The sequence below is a fragment of the Salmo trutta genome, chromosome 14 (assembly GCF_901001165.1).
Source record: "Salmo trutta chromosome 14, fSalTru1.1, whole genome shotgun sequence".
NCBI classification, from domain to species: Eukaryota; Metazoa; Chordata; class Actinopteri; order Salmoniformes; family Salmonidae; genus Salmo; species Salmo trutta.
In genome coordinates this window covers 9,356,637-9,371,001 of record NC_042970.1, presented here as the reverse complement: position 1 = coordinate 9,371,001, position 14,365 = coordinate 9,356,637, and the positions used below count along the sequence as shown (strand labels likewise).

The 14,365-nt window shown below is 44.5% G+C and overlaps 1 protein-coding gene across 4 annotated transcripts in view; it reads left to right on the top strand.

Moving 5' to 3' along the window:
- The window catches only part of LOC115207347 (protein phosphatase 1 regulatory inhibitor subunit 16B), a 161,376-nt gene that overhangs the window by 127,567 nt on the left and 19,444 nt on the right, over positions 1–14,365 (top strand). For all 4 annotated transcript variants that reach the window (XR_003880986.1, XM_029774368.1, XM_029774369.1 and 1 more), the window contains 3 exons: positions 2,415–2,560; positions 3,484–3,587; positions 12,789–12,913. Coding sequence is in view for 3 of the 4 variants with exons in the window: in XM_029774368.1 (XP_029630228.1) it covers positions 2,415–2,560; positions 3,484–3,587; positions 12,789–12,913 (375 nt within the window). In the remaining variant the exon portion in view is untranslated. The remainder of the gene's footprint in view (positions 1–2,414; positions 2,561–3,483; positions 3,588–12,788; positions 12,914–14,365) is intronic.

The following is a 14,365-nucleotide window of genomic DNA, read 5'->3' as shown; positions in this document are numbered from 1 at the left end:
GATTGGATACACTCTCAATCTGCCGTTTGTGAGCTAGGCACAGACAAACCCAACCATGTCCATGTCAAAATAATTGACCGTTGTCTGGATAACAGCTTGGCTAGCCCACCGTTAATATTACCATAAGAACCGTCTTTAAAACCCACATATTTGAGCTTTTAGGCTAATCTCCCTAGCCTTCCCTGTAATTCCCCTGTACCCTACCTCCCCCGCTGTAGCCCTCTCCCAGCACTAAGACAATGAATGAACCTGGGAAGGAAATAATGTGCCTTTCATAACTCCCCATGCAAAGTATTTAGACATGAAGGCCTGCCTCACAAAGGGGCTGATTATGATTAACAACCCTGGCTGTGTTACCAGGCCCTGGCTGGGGGAGAGAGGAGAGAGCAAGGCTGGGGGCTGGGGGAGAGAGGAGAGAGCAAGGCTGGGGAAAGAGGAGAGAGCAAGGCTGGGGGAAAGAGGAGAGAGCAAGGCTGGGGGCTGGGGGAGAGAGAAATATTGGAGGAGAGAGGAGAGGCTGGGAGAGAAAGGAAGGCTGGGGACTGGGGGAGAGAGGAGAGAGAGCAAGGCTGGGGGAGAGAGGAGAGAGCAAGGCTGGGGGCTGGGGGAGAGAGGAGAGAGAGCAAGGCTGGGGGAGAGAGGAGAGAGCAAGGCTGGGGGCTGGGGGAGAGAGGAGAGAGAGCAAGGCTGGGGGAAAGAGGAGAGAGCAAGGCTGGGGGCTGGGGGAAAGAGGAAGACTGGAGGAGAGAGGAGAGGCTGGGAGAGAAAGGAAGGCTGGGGACTGGGGGAGAGAGGAGAGAGAGCAAGGCTGGGGGAGAGAGGAGAGAGCAAGGCTGGGGGCTGGGGGAGAGAGGAGAGAGAGCAAGGCTGGGGGAAAGAGGAGAGAGCAAGGCTGGGGGCTGGGGGAAAGAGGAAGACTGGAGGAGAGAGGAGAGGCTGGGAGAGAAAGGAAGGCTGGGGACTGGGGGAGAGAGGAGAGAGAGCAAGGCTGGGGGAGAGAGGAGAGAGCAAGGCTGGGGGCTTGGGGAGAGAGGAGAGAGGAGAGAGAGCAAGGCTGGGAGCTGTCCTTGTGGGGACCTAAAATGTATTTCCATTTAAAATCCTACTTTCCTTAAACCCCCTAACCCTAAACCTTTAACCATACCATAACCCTAACCTTAACCCTAACCTGTAACCCTAAGCTTAACCTAGTGTGGTGTCACTTCAGATAAGACTGAATACTGTTTCCACTAGTATTTCCCTGGTATTGATAGGAAATAGTGTGGTAACAATAGTTACTTCCTGGTACTTTTACGTTTTCCCACTGTAGCTATAATTTACGTTACTTCACCTAGCCCTACCGACACCGTGGGCCTTTGTCGCTTCATCTCTTCTGCTGTCAGACAGTTCTCTCTTTCACACACACACACACGAATACACAGACACACAGGAAGTACACAGACACACAGGAAGTACAGAAACAAGCACCGCCAGCTCTACTTCAATGTGTCATACTGTTGTTCTGCTTCTCAAGACCGATAAGGAAGTTATTAAGCTAGTCTCTCACAGACAGACAGACAGAAGGGGGATATCCCCTCAGAACACACTGAAGTCTAGTCTAGCTCCATTTCCCTAGAGTAATGGGTTATATACCTTACTGGTATTGTCTTTTGGAGGTTTGCTATAAAGAATGTATGTCTCTGTAACTGTCTCTGTAACTGTCTCTGTACAGCCTGTCACAATGCCACTTCTCCATAACATTAGCTAGCTCCAATTATTTCTGATGGAGAAAATGTCTTTTTAGAACACGTATTGGCTTTCATGGAAAACCTCTGTTCACACCCTATAATCACACTGTCGGTCGAGCTGGGCTGGAAAAGTGTTCTTTTCTTTTCTCTTATGTTTCAGTTTTAGTACATCCTGCTCTTAAGAACTAACACAACCCACACGGTAGTGGAGAAGTCCAAAAGTTACATCGCTGTGATGCCTAATGTATTCTTTACTAATCTCTGTGGACTACACTGTTTTATAAAGACATTTCTATATTAGATTTGAGATTCAGAGCAACGGTCTCATAGATTCTAAAGGGCCTAGTTACATCAAAGCACACAGCTCACTTATAGTAATATGTATACCTTTTTTCTTAAAACAATCTGTTTGTAACCTCCCTGTATGTGTACTGAATTTCTCTGAGACCAAATGCAGAAAATACTTCTGGCCCTTTTTCAATAGAGCATCAATTTTCATAAATTGGTTTCTGAATACTAAACAATTTTTGTTTCTCTCTCTCTCTCTCTCTCTCTCTCTCTCTCTCTCTCTCTCTCTCTCTCTCTCTCTCTCTCTCTCTCTCTGTCTCTGTCTCTGTCTCTGTCTCTCTCTCTCTCTCTCTCTCTGTCTCTCTATCTCTCTCTCTCTCTCTCTCTCTCTCTCTCTAGTGCTGTATTGATAACTACGAGGAGATGGTGAAGATCATGTTGAATCGTGGAGCCAGTGTAAACGCCAAGGACAATGAACTGTGGACCCCGCTACACGCTGCTGCCACCTGTGGACATGCAGGACTGGTCAAGGTCCTCATTCAACAGTAAGATACTGGCTCTACTATTATATACTAACCATTATCTCACTCAGTTGAATAATTACTAATTGCTGATTACGTATAACATTTCAGCTGTCCATATATATGTCTTGTATTTGTTTATTTATGTCAGATCTATAGGTAACGGCCAAAATAAAGGAAACCCCAACATAGTGTCATAATAGGGCGTTGGGCCACCACGAACAACCAGAACAGCTTCAGTGCACCTTGGCATAGATTCTACAAGTGTCTGGAACTCTATTGGAGGGATGAGACACCATTCTTCCACCAGAAATTCCATCATTTGGTGTTTTGTTGATGGTGGTGGGAAACGCTGTCTCAGGCACCGCTCCAGAATCTCCCAGAAGTGTTCAGTTGGGTTGAGATCTAGTGACTCGGCAACCTTGTCTCATAGTTTCAATTCTAAATTTGCTGTAATTGGAGGTACACCTCCAATTGACCCCAGGAAGAGTAGCTGGATGCTTTTGCAGCGGCTAATTGGGATCCTAATAAATACCAAATACCATAACTATTACCTAGCGTTCGCCATTTTAAATGTATACTTCAATGGGGTAAGTACTTCCCAAGGAATCCTGGATAGCACAAACCCCAAAATAATAAATAATAACATTTATACATGACCACAATCTGTTTTAATTGCTTAATTAACAATATTTGCCTAATTATCAATATACTTTGTATACCCTAATTTACTCAAATATTTCCTTTATTTTGTCAGTTACCTGTATATTATCTGGTCAAAGTTCTCATCAGCTGTATATGCATGTTTCTGTTCGTTCTGCATACCTTTATAAAATGTATGCATGAGGAAGTGATTCCATTGGAAATGCAACCCACGACCTTATGGTTGGTAGCGCCATGCTTTTACCAATTGAGCCACACTTATATTCATCTCTTATGTTACACAGCGGAGCGGATCTGTTAGCGGTGAACTCTGACGGCAACATGCCCTATGACTTGTGTGAAGATGACCCAACACTGGACATCATCGAGACCGCCATGGCCAACAGAGGTGAGCAACACATTGATTTATTCTTTAGTGAGTCCAACTGAAGTAGGAATCTCTTTGTGAAGGGAACCCTGGCCTGAAGCCGTCATGGTTGACTGAACCATCACTACCTTTTGATACTTCATCTAAATGAACAATACTATTTTGATATGAAGACGTGTTCCGCTTCACTTTTGAACGTATCTACATCTAAACCTTCATATTTTAAGTCAACCCCTCTAATCCAGCTGTTTGAATATGTTAGTTAGAATTTGGTCCACACGTCTATTATATGTAAATAGTGGTTGATAGTGAATGCCATAGTGTAGTTATTTTGTTAGATACTTCTCCCTATTAGCTGAAATCAGATTTTTTTTCAAAGCCATTTTAGCTAGCTGTTCGGACCGAACATAGCATTGAATCATGGGAATTTGTTGAGCTATACAGACGTTGCTTCCACAGAGTTTCTAAACCCAGAGACTTTCGGGAACGCTTGTGAAACAGACCAAACAGATCAGGCCGTGGTTTGGGGTTTGACAAGTCAATGAGAGAAGTGAACAATTCTTCCTTAGTTGTTCATTTTATCGAAATCTAAAGGTACAACCAAGATTCGAGCGAATGTCTTAAGTAGTCGAACATGTTATTACTCCAACCTCGTGAAAGTGACAAACTGACACGTTTTCAACTTTATATCGGGGGAGTGCCTTTGATGGCCTTGTCACGTTCTGACCAGTAAAGGGGTTATTTGTTATTGTAGTTTGGTCAGGACGTGGCAGGGGGTGTTTATTTTATGTGGTTTGGGGTTTGTTGGGCTATGTTCTATGTTAGTATATTTCTATGTTTATCTAGTATGTCTAGTTCTATGTTTAGTTAATGGGGTGGACCTTCAATTGGAAGCAGCTGCTCCTAGTTGCTTCTAATTGAGGGTCCTATTTAAGAGAGGTGTTTTTCTGTGGGATTTTGTGGGTAGTTGTTTAGTGTTTGTTTAGTGTTTGTGCACCTGACAGGACTGTTTCGTTATCGTCGTTATTTTTGTATACGTGTTTGTTTCGGTTTTCCCTTCTTTCTGCCATTAAAAAAGAAGATGACTATACATATTCCCGCTGCGTTTTGGTCTGATCATTACGACACCCGTTACAGGCCTGCACATGTGCAGTTCGGCGCGTGACGACCGTTAGACCCGATGACGTGTTTCTGCGCATGAGTTTAGCTAGCCAACGTTGTCATAACATCGCCTACAAGAGTGATCAGGGACTTCTATTGGAGAAGCAGTTTCTGCCTCTCATCATACTGTACTTTCTTTGTTGCCTCTGTTCTAACTCACGGACACTAGAGAAGCTTAACCAAGTTTAATTCTTCCCAAAGGGTCATTACAGCTGTAATTCAGACAAAGACATGTTCCCATCATCACTAGTATATATACTCCACTTATAGACACTCCTCCTTCTCTCTAATCATTGCATCTTCTGGTTCCACAGGAAGAGGCTAACAGGATAATAAACCACTATTTCTCCCTTCAGGGGATCTGACCTGACCTCCTGACATCAACTCCTCCTTCTCCTAATCCACAGATGTCCTCTCGTATCACCTATCTCACTCCCGTGACTCTCTCCCGTCCACCCAGCACATTCCACAGCCACCCTGTCTTTCTACAGATCTCACTCTTTTATATACTACTATCATGTCTTTAATATCTCAATGTTCAAAGTTTACCCAAAATCCAACAGTCCCTCCTCTTGAACAATAGTGTCCTAATGTTCAATTTATATAAACTTGGAAATTACTTTTAAATGGACAAACAATGATAATAAAACATGATTTAAAAAAACGAACAAATGATAATAAATGAACAAGCAATGATAACAGACATTCCCTGTGAGGTTTACAACCTCAGAGACTTATGACCTCTGACCTATGATCACAACATGCACCATTTGATTTCCATCTCTCATCACACAACAAAATGCCATTCCAGCTGTATCTGCTGTCTTGTTCCATGTCAGATGGAACGCTTTTTGTTTCTCCACTTTCTCCTTCTGGTTCCTGAGAGAGTGATGGCATAAGATTTGGAAATTAACAAAAAGTCACACAAAACATAACACTATCAACAATGTGATAAGCTATGCATAATTATATATGCATGAAAACCACAGTCTGAGACCATGACAATTCCCACTCTCTCTTCACCTGACTCTATGCCTCCAGGATACTTTCTGCTGGATTCCACAAAAATAAAAGCCCTAATAATGCTTCCTCATGCTTTCGCCCAGTCTTCCCCTTTCGGCCCCAGGTTCCGAGAGGTGTTCCCAAGGCATGTCATGTCATTTTCACTTTGTTCCTCATCTCCTCCACTGCCACACCCCCTACATCCTCTTGAGGTAACTCAGCACTGTATATGCTTTCACATCAATGCCTTCAACATGTTGTTTAGAGAACAATTACCACAACATCTATCCTCTTTCATATGATGCATTAACCAATAAAGCAGCTAACCCAACTATAATGTTTAAAGTAGCTCCCAGACCAAACCCATCTGCATGTCTTACAATGGAATCTAGTCTCTCTCTCTCTTGCTCCGCTTCCTCTGTCATGGTGTCTTCAAGCTCACCCATTATGCAGCTGGACCTCACTTCACGTGAGAACTATGTACCCCCCCCCCCCCCCCCCCCAAGGAGAGACATGACGATCTTTACGGCTGCAGGTGCTGTAAGGAGTAGTGTGTGTGGACCAGACCAATGCTGCTGGTGTCTCTTGATGTACACTCAATCTCCAGAATTCAGCCCGTGCCCTTGGTTATCTCTGCTTTCACCTGAGGATATACACACTGCAGCACATGGGTCATTTCCTGACAACATAAACTCTCCTCTTATGGCAAGATCACTAATTTGTGACATTTGAATAACAGCCTCCCCTGTACTCCCATCGGTCTCCCAGTTACCAACCAATCCATGTAGCATGAGTCCTCATAAACTGATATTCCAGCAATGCTACTAAAGAAACCCCTGTTACTACCAACATGGCCCATGACTATAGTCTCACAATACCCCTCATTACTGCTACTACCAACATGGCCCATGACTATAGTCTCACAATACCCCTCATTACTGTTACTACCAACATGGCCCATAACTATAACCTCACAATACCCCTCATTACTGCTACTACCAACATGGCCCATGACTATAACCTCACAATACCCCTCATTACTGCTACTACCAACATGGCCCATGACTATAGTCTCACAATACCCCTCATTACTGCTACTACCAACATGGCCCATGACTATAGTCTCACAATACCCCTCATTACTGCTACTACCAACATGGCCCATGACTATAGTCTCACAATACCCCTCATTACTGCTACTACCAACATGGCCCATGACTATAGTCTCATGGGGGGGGGGGGGGGGGGGCAGTGAAGACTGCCACCCCCCACCCCCTTGTCCAACACCTGGCACTTATCATTCTAGTGTTTCTTCTTCAGATAGCATTCACAGTTCATCTTCCCAACAGGCACATGTAACTTTTGCCTGTCACATTTCATGGCCCTTGGTAATGTCCCGATTTTAATATCCAAGTAGATGCCTCCGTTTCTCCCACGTACACGAGTCTCTCACCTGAGCCGTTCTCTCACTCCACACGCGCTCTCAGCACTACAGCCCCGGTTTATGGCTCAGACTCAGATAGAAGTGTTAAAAATCACTGTTGCGTTGCACAGCCTTTGTTGTTCTTTCTTCAGCCGGTTAGGGGGGGTTTTGAGGTTCACACACACACACAACTCTTTATAACTGTAACGGTTGTCGTCGGGAATGGAGGACCAAAACGCAGCAGGAATGTGGATGCTCATCTTATCATTTATTTTAAATAAAGAGAACACCAAAAACAACAAAACGAAGAACGCACGAACAACAAAACAGTCTTGTAAGGCTCACACAGGCAAAACAAGAAACAATCTCCCACAAACACTACACCAAACAATTACCCATATATAGGACTCTCAATCAGAGGCAATGAGAAAGCACCTGCCTCCAATTGAGAGTCCAACCCCCATAAACCTACACATAGAAATACCACAAACCAGAAAGAACATAGAGATACAAAACATAGACCAAAACCCGGAAATAATAAATCAAACACCCTACTACAAAAATCACCACCCCGAACCACATAAACAAAATACCCCCTGTCACATCCTGACCAAACTACAATAACAAATAACCCTTATACTGGTCAGGACGTGACAATAACTCCCTACGGAAATAATAATAATCTCATAAAGTAATGGTACACTTTGATTCGAGACTGGTGTTTCTCAAACATTTTATAATTAAATCCCCCTGTTCCGATCATTTCTAGTGAGATTGATCAGTCCTCACCAGGAAACGTCGGATACAGTGCATTTGACGCAATTCAATTATTTATTGTCCCTGTCCTTCAGAAACCATTTAAATATCTTTTCAAAACACTTCCATCCTTCTGCATATCCAATTTAACTGAATTGAAAAGACCCCATCCAATTAATCCCACAGTATCAACACACCACTAACGCACATTCGTAACCAGTAAATGGTGTGTGCGTGTTGGTGAAGCGTAGGTCCAGAACACACGAACAGCCCTCACTTATTATCTGGACCTCGTTTATGGCATAATCCAGATATGTTAATACCTAAAACCGCCGAATATCACCAACTGCTCTCCCCCCACAGTCTCCGGGGACCTTCCAACGAAAAAATTATGAAACCCCCTCTTGTGGAAAAAGAGTGTACATTTCTTTAGCATTCACTATGCTACATTTTAATCAGCAAACCAAAAGTATTAATTATAAACCAAACCTGTTCATTTTAAATCCACAGTCCTTTATTTAGCATGTACTACCCTTAGACACAACAACATTATCTCTCCACCGAGTCTACAATTCACTGGTCTCTTTTCCCCATGATTCTCCATAACCACCGCACCACATAAAATCATCTATAGTTCATTTTAGGTTTGGTAACCCCTATACTAATTCCTCGTGACCCCTCCACCCTTTCGTCCATTCCAAAATTCAATTCATTTACATTTACATTTACATTTAAGTAATTTAGCAGACGCTCTTATCCAGAGCGACTTACAAATTGGTGCATTCACCTTATGATATCCAGTGGAACAACCACTTTACAATAGTACATCTATATCTTTTAGGGGGGGGGGGATTAGAAGGATTACTTTATCCTATCCTAGGTATTCCTTAAAGAGGTGGGGTTTCAGGTGTCTCCGGAAGGTGGTGATTGACTCCGCTGTCCTGGCGTCGTGAGGGAGCTTGTTCCACCATAGGGGTGCCAGAGCAGCGAACAGTTTTGACTGGGCTGAGCGGGAACTGTGCTTCCTCAGAGGTAGGGGGGCCAGCAGGCCAGCGGTGGATGAGCGCAGTGCCCTCGTTTGGGTGTAGGGACTGATCAGAGCCTGAAGGTACGGAGGTGCCGTTCCCCTCACGGCTCCGTAGGCAAGCACCATGGACTTGTAGCGGATGCGAGCTTCAACTGGAAGCCAGTGGAGAGAGCGGAGGAGCGGGGTGACAAGGTTGAACACCAGACGGGCTGCGGCGTTCTGGATGAGTTGTAGGGGTTTAATGGCACAGGCAGGGAGCCCCGCCAACAGCGAGTTGCAGTAATCCAGACGGGAGATGACAAGTGCCTGGATTAGGACCTGCGCCGCTTCCTGTGTGAGGCAGGGTCGTACTCTGCGAATGTTGTAGAGCATGAACCTACAGGATCGGGTCACCGCCTTGATGTTAGTGGAGAACGACAGGGTGTTGTCCAGGGTCACGCCAAGGTTCTTAGCACTCTGGGAGGAGGACACAATGGAGTTGTCAACCGTGATGGCGAGATCATGGAACGGCAGTCCTTCCCCGGGAGGAAAAGCAGCTCCGTCTTGCCGAGGTTCAGCTTGAGGTGGTGATCCGTCATCCACACTGATATGTCTGCCAGACATGCAGAGATGCGATTCGCCACCTGGTTATCAGAAGGGGGAAAGGAGAAGATGTGTCGTCTGCATAGCAATGATAGGAGAGACCATGTGAGGATATGACAGAGCCAAGTGACTTGGTGTATAGCGAGAATAGGAGAGGGCCTAGAACAGAGCCCTGAGGGACACCAGTGGTGAGAGCACATGGTGCGGAGACAGATTCTCGCCACGCCACCTGGTAGAAGCGACCTGTCAGGTAGGACGCAATCCAAGTGTGGGCCGCTCATCCTTCTAGATAGGTCTAGAAACTGTAATCTCTATGAACCACTAATCGATCAAACAGAGGCTATACACCGCTATGGGACATTTCCTCTCCTGCTAATCTCAAGACGTTTTGTTGTTGCTCTTTTGAAAAAGAAGCAAACGCTAGTATAGCGTCATTTCCTTCAAATGCAGCAGGTTCCAGTATCACCTTACACTCATTCTTCCAATGTGCGATAGTCCCACATCTAAAACAGGGAGCCATCTCCATACGCTTTGATGTTTTTTCCCTACGTTTCTTTGTCTTACCTTGGCCATTGAAACTATAGTTAGTGTTTTTCTCTATGGCCCCATTAACCCCTCTCACATCTGCGAAGTGAGCAGAGTTATATTCCACTCTCAAAACATCGCCTTGGATTAAATCCACTACCACCGCAATTACCGGTTTGATCACCGGGTTCAAACCTGCCATCAAAGCAGAAGTGTAAATTCTATCAATCCCCTTCCGTTCCCAGTCTTTCTGTTGCTGTACAGGTTCTCATTCTGGGTTTATCATGATGCATTTTTTGTTGTTGATAGAATGCTGACCTCAAAACGCTGGTATATTGAGCTTTTGATTCTGGTTTTATGTCTTTATGCCAAGTCATAATTGCCTCCCTGAATTCTTTATTTGATTTGAATTCACCATCAGCAGGGAAATGTCCATTTTTATCCAATTTGCTCAATTTTTCACATATTCCAGCCGTATTGGTAGAATGCTGTTGTGCTTCTTTCAGCGCCTCCATGGCTTCATTAAAATCCTCTAGCTCCATTCTACAAGGGAGAATCGGAGCCGTTTGTCACCAAATCAATAGTTAATTATTCCTTAACCTCTCCTGACGGTGTTCAGTGTGTTTTAGATTTCTTCACTCCCGTCTATAATACACATCTTCTATTAACTATTTTCCAAGGTAGCACTACCCACTTCCACGGATAATAATGAATTGGTCATGGCACTTAATACCTTGTATTAGAACCGATACCATAGTGTCTGCAAATGTATTACTGGAGAATGCAGAGGACTTAATGGCTTCTTCCGGTATTGCCTCAAATACCACTATTATTCATAACCCACATTACCAAAACTATTCACACTTGTCTTCCTATTTCCACATAATCTTTCATGGTTCCCCACGCCAACAGGGCATACAACTAACCTCCCTTTCCCACACACACTCACACGGCCACTGTGACTGGGCTTCTACCCTCTCGTTGCAGGTTTAGCGGGGAACCAACCCCACCCAGAATTTACCCACTAGGACTTACCCTACAGATACTAGCCTGCTCGAGTTTACCTTCCGGGACTCACCCTATGCTTTATAGTACTAGCAGGAACCAATCTACTAGGGATTTACCATTTACTTTACAGTACTAGCAGGAACCAACCTACTAGGGATTTACCATTTACTTTACAGTACTAGCAGGAACCAACCTACTAGGGATTTACCATTTACTTTACAGTACTAGCAGGAACCAACCTACTGGGGATTTACCATTTACTTTACAGTACTAGCAGGAACCAACCTACTGGGGATTTACCATTTACTTTACAGTACTAGCAGGAACCAACCTACTGGGGATTTACCATTTACTTTACAGTATTAGCAGGAACCAACCTACTAGGGATTTACCATTTACTTTACAGTACTAGCAGGAACCAACCTACTAGGGATTTACCCCCTAGGACTTACCCTGCAGGTACCAGCCTGTACGAGTTTACCTTCCGGGACTTACCATCTACCATAAATTTACGACCGGTTGTTACACAGTGGGCCTACCGAATTAAACTCAGGCTCTCCAGGTCCGTATCCCATAATTTGTTCAGCCAACGATTCTCGTCTCCCCAAGATGTCAAAATGAGTGGAAACTGGTATAGGAACTCACCTACCTTGTTTGTTGCCAGCTCTACTCCACTGATCTGGAATCTTTAGTTTGCCTGCAAATCGTGGTGAACCCTGCTCGCCGCGCCATCTGTTAGGTTCTGATTTTTCAGAGTAAATAACTCACGGACACTAGAGAAGCTTAACCAAGTTTAATTCTTCCCAAAGGGTCATTACAGCTGTAATTCAGACAAAGACATGTTCCCATCATCACTAGTATATATACTCCACTTATAGACACTCCTCCTTCTCTCCAATCGTTGCATCTTCTGGTTCCACAGGAAGAGGCTAACAGGATAATAAACCACTATTTCTCCCTTCAGGGGATCTGACCTGACCTCCTGACATCAACTCCTCCTTCTCCTAATCCACAGATGTCCTCTCGTATCACCTATCTCACTCCCGTGACTCTCTCCCGTCCACCCAGCACATTCCACAGCCACCCTGTCTTTCTACAGATCTCACTCTTTTATATACTATGTGTCTGATCTATCATGTCTTTAATATCTCAATGTTCAAAGTTTACCTCGAATCCAACACCTCCCTCAGAGGCACATGTTGCTAGGCAACCCCCCTGGACTTGCCCTGGTAGGCCCCGTCTAAAGCCAGTGTGAGAAACTTGCTCCAAACTCTTGTGCTATGAAACTAAATAAATACTGCACTCTGAACCACTAAACTTGTTTGCTAGAGTCATGATAGTGTGTTAGACAAAGCGAGTAAAGTGAACCACAAAACGTGATGTAGTTGGAATTTGCAGCTGTTGTTTCTAAGTAATGAATCTGCTAGATTTGAAATAACTTACTCATCCTTTAATTGTCTTGACTTTTCTGTAAGCCAGAGGAGATAAAGAGTACACAATATTCATGCATATTTATATACTGTCCTGGTTACGCAGCCACCATAGTTGCTGGAACCATGCTGGAAAGAGTGAAATGAAAGAAAAACGGACTAAGGGCGAGGACAGTGCGGTTTATGTTGACAAGATAGTGTGAACAGGGTATCGGTCTGTCTCAGTGTGGCTGACTGACTGACTGAGTGTCTGTCTCTGTTTGCCTGCCTAACTGACCGAAATCACTTCCTGAATGTTTGATTGACAGGCATCACCCAGGAGATGATCAATGAGACCCGGGCGTCTGTAGAGAGGAGGATGATGGGAGATATCCAGGACCTGCTGACGGAGGGAGAGGACGTCAACCACCATGATTCACAGGGAGCTACTCTGGTGAGTTTATAATATAATTAAGCAATGAGGCCAGGGGGGGTGTGGTATATGGCCAAAACAGTGCATTTGGAAAGTATTCAGACCCCTTAAATTTTTCCACATTTTGTTACGTTACAGCCTTATTCTAAAATGGATTAAATAAATATTTTCCCTCATCAATCTACACACAATACCCTATAATGAAATAGGTTTTTAGAAATGTTTGCAAATGTATTAAAAATAAAAAACAGAAATACCTTATTTACATAAGTATTCAGACCCTTTGCTATGAGACTCAAAATTTAGTCTCAGGTGCATCCTGTTTCCATTGATCATCCTTGTGATGTTTCTACAACTTGATTGGACTCCACCTGTGGTAAATTCAATTGATTGGACATGATTTGGAAAGGCACACACCTGTCTATATAAGGTTCACAGTTGACAGTTCATGTCAGAGCAAAAACCAAACCATGAGGTCTAAGGAATTGTCCATAGAGCTCAGAGACAGGATTGTGTCGAGGTACAGATCTGGGGAAGGGTAAGAAAACATTTCTGCAGCATTGAAGGTCCCAAAGAACACAGTGGCCTCCATCATTCTTAAATGGAAGAAGTTTGGAACCACCAAGACTTTTCCTAGAGCTGGCTGCCCGGCCAAACTGAGCAACCGGAGGAGAAGGGCCTTGGTCAGGGAGGTGACCAAGAACCTGATGGTCACTATGACAGAGCTCTAGAGTTCCTCTGTGGAGATGGGAGAACCTTCCAGAAGGACAACCATCTCTGCAGCACTCCACTAATCGGGCCTTTATAGACGGAAGCCCCTTCTCAGTAAAAGGCACAGCCCGCTTGGAGTTTGCCAAAAGGCTCTTAAAACAATATTCTCTGGTCTGATGAAACCAAGATTGAACTCTTTGGCCTGAATGCCAAGTGTCACGTCTGGAGGAAACCTGGCACCATCCCTACGGTGAAGCATGGTGGTGGCAGCATAATGCTATGGGATGTTTTTCAGCAGCAGGGACAGGGAGACTAGTCAGGATCGAGGGAAAGATGAACGGATCAAAGTACAGAGAGATCCTTGATGAAAACCTGCTCCAGAGCGCTCAGGACCTCAGACTGGGGTGAAGTTTCACCTTCCAACAGGACAATGACCCTAAGCACACAGCCAAGATATCGCAGGAGTGGCTTTGGGACAAGTCTCTGAATGTCCTTGAGTGGCCCAGCCAGAGCCCGGACTTGAACCCGATCGAACATCTCTAGAGATACCTAAAAATAGCTGTGCAGCGACGCTCCCCATCCAACCCGACGGAGCTTGAGAGGATCTGCAGAGAAGAATGGGAGAAACTCCCCAAATATAGGTGTGCCAAGCTTGTAGCATCATACCCAAGAAGACTCAAGGCTGTAATTGCTGCCAAAGGTGCTTCAACAAAGTACCGAGTAAAGAGTCTGAATACTTATGTAAATGTGATATTTAAGTTT